The sequence below is a fragment of the Piliocolobus tephrosceles genome, chromosome 13, assembly GCF_002776525.5.
Source record: "Piliocolobus tephrosceles isolate RC106 chromosome 13, ASM277652v3, whole genome shotgun sequence".
NCBI classification, from domain to species: domain Eukaryota; kingdom Metazoa; phylum Chordata; class Mammalia; order Primates; family Cercopithecidae; genus Piliocolobus; species Piliocolobus tephrosceles.
The window spans coordinates 626179-631043 of NC_045446.1; the positions used below are offsets into that span (position 1 = coordinate 626179).

The 4865-nt window shown below is 66.0% G+C and overlaps 3 protein-coding genes across 11 annotated transcripts in view; 1 reads left to right on the top strand and 2 right to left on the bottom strand.

The window, feature by feature from the left end:
- SLC25A22 (solute carrier family 25 member 22) overlaps positions 1 to 1361 on the bottom strand; it is a 7899-nt gene extending 6538 nt beyond the window's left edge. The window contains exon 1 of one of the 2 annotated variants that reach the window (XM_023183406.3): positions 1257 to 1361. The gene's annotated coding sequence lies outside the window, so the exon portion shown is untranslated. Of the gene's footprint in view, positions 1 to 1166 lie in introns of both variants that reach the window. The other variant, XM_023183409.2, reaches the window with a different exon arrangement.
- Positions 678 to 1555, top strand: PANO1 (proapoptotic nucleolar protein 1). The gene is given in 5 exon segments (XM_031936695.1): positions 678 to 828; positions 831 to 1046; positions 1049 to 1246; positions 1249 to 1329; positions 1488 to 1555. Coding segments are annotated over 5 exon segments (714 nt in total).
- A 690-nt stretch (positions 1556 to 2245) lies between these two features.
- PIDD1 (p53-induced death domain protein 1) overlaps positions 2246 to 4865 on the bottom strand; it is a 9943-nt gene continuing 7323 nt past the window's right edge. For 4 of the 8 annotated variants that reach the window (XM_026447301.2, XM_026447304.2, XM_026447302.2 and 1 more), the window contains exons 8-14: positions 4518 to 4697; positions 4292 to 4439; positions 3836 to 4194; positions 3617 to 3740; positions 3419 to 3537; positions 2903 to 3330; positions 2246 to 2630 (exon numbers count right to left, since the gene is read on the bottom strand). In XM_026447301.2, the coding sequence (XP_026303086.1) occupies positions 2372 to 2630; positions 2903 to 3330; positions 3419 to 3537; positions 3617 to 3740; positions 3836 to 4194; positions 4292 to 4439; positions 4518 to 4697 (1617 nt within the window). In that variant the 3' untranslated portion in view covers positions 2246 to 2371. The remainder of the gene's footprint in view (positions 2631 to 2902; positions 3331 to 3418; positions 3538 to 3616; positions 3741 to 3835; positions 4195 to 4291; positions 4440 to 4517; positions 4698 to 4865) is intronic. The other 4 variants (XM_023183399.3, XM_023183400.3, XM_026447303.2 and 1 more) reach the window with 3 other exon arrangements.

Below are 4865 nucleotides of genomic sequence, written 5' to 3' on the forward strand. Positions count from 1 at the left end.
CCCCCCCCCCCCCCCCCCCCCGCCCACAATTTGGGTGCAGACTGGCCACAGCCCTCCAGGCTGCCCTGGGCCCTTCATCTCTGCTCTGGTCCCTCCCAGGGGTGTACCCTGGCCCACCAGGGACTGAGCAATCCCCTTCCTCCTGGGAGCCTATCTCCAGTCTGGGATGAGGACACCTGCATGATGGGAGCAATCCTGGAAATCAGTGGAGAGCGGCCATTAGTCCCAGGAAGAGAAGCAGGCCTAGAGATCCCAGGGCAGAGAGGCAGGCCTGGGCCCGCACAGCACCCACTGCAGAGGAGAGGAGCTGCTGGGTGGAGAATGAGGACAGTGAGGGGCTCTGCCTAGGGAGGAACCAGCAGGGATTCCGTCTGAACGCCAACCCCACCTTTCTCTGTCCTCACTCGGCAGTTCCCACCCCTGGCTTGTGAGACAGCTGGCCAGGGCCCTCCCCCTGCACTGATGTTGCCATAGAAACCCTGCAGCCCCCGCCGGGCCCAGGGCTGTGAGCCGTCACTGTCCCCTCTTCATAGTCAGGCAAACCGAGGCCACAGGCAAGCCAGGGAGACAGCAGGAGAGCAGAGACCACACCACGGGAAGATACCGCTGCTTCCGAATCTGCAGGGGTAAAATCCTCCTCCCAAGAAGCCAGGCTCCTCCTACCCCCAAGAAAGGCAATGGGGGTGAGGCTCCGCGTCTGGCTGGCGGCTCCCCATTCAATCTCCCGCTGTCCCCGTTCTCTTGGGGCGGTGCTTTCTATCCTGCTGGCTGGAGGGTCCCGGAAGGGGTCTCCAACTTCGCGATGCCTCGGCCAGAGGACAAAGGAGAAGCGGGTGGCCGCTCTCTGCGCTCGGAGGCCGGCTCAGGCCCCTGCCCCACTGCTGGGGCTCGGCCGACCGCTCCGTCCTCCACCTGGCCACCGCGACTCCGGCCACGCACGTGCCCACAGATGTCCGGTGAACTCCCACGTGTGCGTCCCACATGGCGCGGTCTCTCTTCCTTGGACTCGGGCCCCAGACATCCACCCTGGGGCACACGTGTGTGCGGTAGCGCGCCCGACACCGTCGGGGCCGAGCACGGCCTCTCACGCCAGGGCAGCCGCGGATCCGAGCATCCGCTGGTCCAGGACCCCCCGTCCCGCCCGCCAGGCCACGTTGTTCGGGCACCTGTCACCTTCCTCGGGCGCCGCGGGACCTCTCGCCCCCGCAGCCTGGCCACGCTCGGATGGGTGCAGAAGGGAACCGCCGGGCACTCACCGCGCTCGCCGCCGCCGCCGCCGCGCTCGCCTCCCCGCCCCGCCGCGCGCTCGGCCAGCACCTAGGCGGGGAGGCGCGTCCGCTCGGTGCCGCGCGCGCTCCGCCCTCGGCCTCCTCTGGGCTTCGGCTCCCCCTCCCGGCCGCCGAGGCTACTGCGCCCAGCCAGGCCACAGCCACGTGCCCACCCGCCTCCTCGCCCCGGGTCCCCCTCCCCGCCCCCGCCCGGGGCAGGGTGGCAGTTCTGCGCGCAGAGGCCGGGCCGCGCGTCCCCAAGGTCCTTTCTTGGTTTCCAGGCCTAAGGGCCCTGCAGGGACAAGGACCCGCGGGGCGCGGGCAGGTGGCAGAGCGCCGGTGGATGAGGGTGCCCTGGGGGAGGCGTGGCCTCCAGTGCAGACACAGGTGCTCCGTGGAACTGCTGGGCCAGCGAAGTGGAGAAGTGGAGGCACAACCCCGCCTGCCGAACAGCGACTTTGTATCTAAAGCACCCCACTCGTGGCTGGGGACAGTGACTCACACCTGCAATCCTGGCACTTTGGGAGGCCAAGGCAGGCGAATCACTTGAGGTCAGGAGTTCGAGGCCAGCCTGGCCAACAAGGTGAAACCGCCCCCTCCTCCTCCGTGTCTACTAAAAATACAAAAATTAGCCGGGTGTGGTGGCAAGTGCCCCTAGTCCCAGCTACTCAAGAGGATGAAGCAGGAGAATTACTTGAACCTGGGAGGTGGAGGTTGCAGAGAGCTGACAGAAATTCCATCTCCAAAAAAAAAAAAAAAAAAAAAATCCACATGGGTTACTTTGCAGCACAGCTCTTCACTCCCAGGAAGATGAGCACCCACAGGAGGCCCCAGGCACAGTGGGAGAGAACAGGACCAGGCTGTCGGGCATCTGTGCACAAAGGGCTCCCTCCCCGCAGGGTCCAGGCCTCTGATTACCCCGCCACCCCCACCCTCCAACGGCTTCTCCATCCAACAAATAAATCGAGCTCTGAGACGGTGAAACGAACAGTGCGGGTTTGTTGCCCACGGGGACCCCTGTCCCCACACACTGGAGAGGCTTGAAGGTGGGGGCTCTGCCCATCCGCTGGGGAATGCCTAGGCCAGCCCACAGTCTGTGGGGCCTAGGCCTGGGCAGGCTCTGGGGGCTGTGGAGCTGACGAGCCAGGCAGAGCGGGGTCCTTGGGGGCCAAACTCGTGCGTCGGATACCGTCCTGGTACTTGCGGCAGCCGAGCTCCAAGACTGCACGCACCTCTTCTGCCACGTCCTGCCGGTCACTCTGCTCCAGGGCCTGCACCAGGAGTCCCACAGCCCCTGGCTGCCCAGCCTGGCGCTCAGCCCAGGAGAAGAGCATGTGGCGGATCTGCCCATCCAGATCATCCCTGCAGGCAGAAGACGGGTGACAGAGGAGTCCTACCCACCACCCAGGACCCGCCACCACACTCTGCCCAGGACCCGCCACCACACTCTGCCCTGGAGTGTGGGGGAGTTCCCGGCTCCTTGGGCCAACTGCGGCCAGATCTTTCCTTTCCAGCCTGGTGTTTGCCCTTCGCCCACCTCCCCTGGAAGAAACTTCTGTCCACATCAGGTGGGCCCTCCAGGCAGCCAGGGCTCAGCCCTGGGGCTGGCAGCCAGCGGGTAGTGGGAGTCTCACCGGAACTCGTGCCGGATGCGCTGCAGCTCACGGTAGGACACGCCCAGGTGCAGGGCCACAGTTGGCCAGTCTGGACCCAGGCGCCCAGCCACGCTCAGCAGGTTGCTCTGTGTCAGAAAGCCGGTCTCAGCATCTCCCAGGTTCAAGGGCGCCAAGGAGAGGCCAGCCCCCCGCCGTGGCTCCTCAGAGCTCCGAAGTCTCTGTTGGAAGGAAAAAGTGCAGTAAGCCCTGGGCTCCACCCAACTCCACCATGTCCCCCTGGTCACCCCTAGGCCTTGGTCCTGCCCCGCCCCTCTGCTGTCCCTCAGTCCCACCGGCAGCTTGATGGGCAGAGTGGCCATCCACAGGGCGTCTGCGCCCTTCCTCTGCCGGGCAGCCTCAGCCTCCTCGGGTACCTGCACAGGCACCGCGCCACGGTAGAAGGACACCTGAAGGGGCATCAAATGGGGTTCAGAGCTCGGTCCTCTGCCTAAAGGGCCTGGGGGGCCTCTCCCCTCGCCCACGCCCCTCACCCACCTGGCCCCGCACAGCCTGGGCCTCCCGGTCCAGGGTGGTGGTCACGTATACCTCCTTCACATTCTTCAGGTGCGAGTAGAAGACAAAGCAGATTCTACCCTCCACGCAGTCAGGGCGGTCTAGGGGGCAGGGGTGGGCTGAGCAAGGAGGGCGCAGGGAGGACAGTAAGGCTCCCTCTCTAGGACAGGGAGGTCCTACCAGCATCCACGTCGATGCCGCGCTCAAAGGCCGCAAAGAACTCTTCGCCCTCGAACATCTCCACCGTGTCAGAGGGCTCGGGGCCCCGGTACCGCTCCAGCAGCCGCCGAAGGGTGGCATCCACCTGCAGGGAAGCCCGTGTAGCTTGGGACCCAAAGCCCTGCACCCCACCCCAGCTCTCTGGTCGCCACCCTGCTGCCCTCCAGCCCGCGCCCTCACCTTGTTTCGGGGCAGGCACTGCAGAAGGACCTGCTCAGGGTCCCGGCGCCGCTGCAGAGCGATGAGGTTCACACGGTGCAGCCGCAGCCGCTCCCAGGCCTTCCGAGCCAGGCCTCCCACGCAGTTCTTGGTGGTGTACCAGAGCCAGTACCTGGGAGGGCTGGGGGTGAGGGGGGCTGTACAGACTGGGGGAGGGGGGCTGAGAAAGCTGGGGAGCACTGACCAGGAGAAGTGTGTGACCTGGAAGCGTGCGTACAGGTGGGTGAGCTCCAGGACCACCTGAGCTGTGATGTCATCCCAGGTGGCTGCAGGAGGGGCCCAGTACAACAGGTGCAGGCGGGAGCGGTCCAGACTGAGGCCTGGGGATGGGAGGGTCAGCGGGCTGAGACCGCCTGGCTGGAGACTCCCCCCACCCTACGGCCACAGGTCCAGGTATGCCCCATGGCGACCTCTCACCTGTGATGCCAGAGGGCAGAGGCAGCTGCACGGTGACCGGTTGGAGGAAGCTGGGGGGACCGCTCTGTGAGAGGCACAGCAGGGGGCTCACTGCAGCTTCTGGTTCTCCCAGGAGGGCCTGCAGTTCTCGGCCAGCCATGCGCACCACCTGAGGCAGACGGGCCCCTGAGCACCTGCCTGTGGGCCGAGGCGCCACCTGCCACCCTCGGTGCTGCCCTGGCCATACCTGCATGGAGACTCGACGAGGTTCCTCAGTGGCCCCAGGGGGGAAGATGACCTTGACCCCAGGATGACCCGAGGAGCACAGCAATGTCCCCTCTGGTGGCACCAGGCAGGCATTGGACACAGGGCGGGAAACCACAAGGAACCAGGAGAAGTGGGGTGCCTGGCAGTGAGCCCAGAGCCGCTGAGACGGGGGAGCAGGGAAGTCAGAGGAGCCTGGGTCAGGACACAGGGAGGAGGATCCAGGAGGGACGGGGCAGGGTGGAGGGTGCCAGGGACACAGGGGAGCAGGATCCAGGAGGGACGGGGCAGGGTGGAAGGTGCCAGGGACATGGGGGAGCAGGATCCAGGA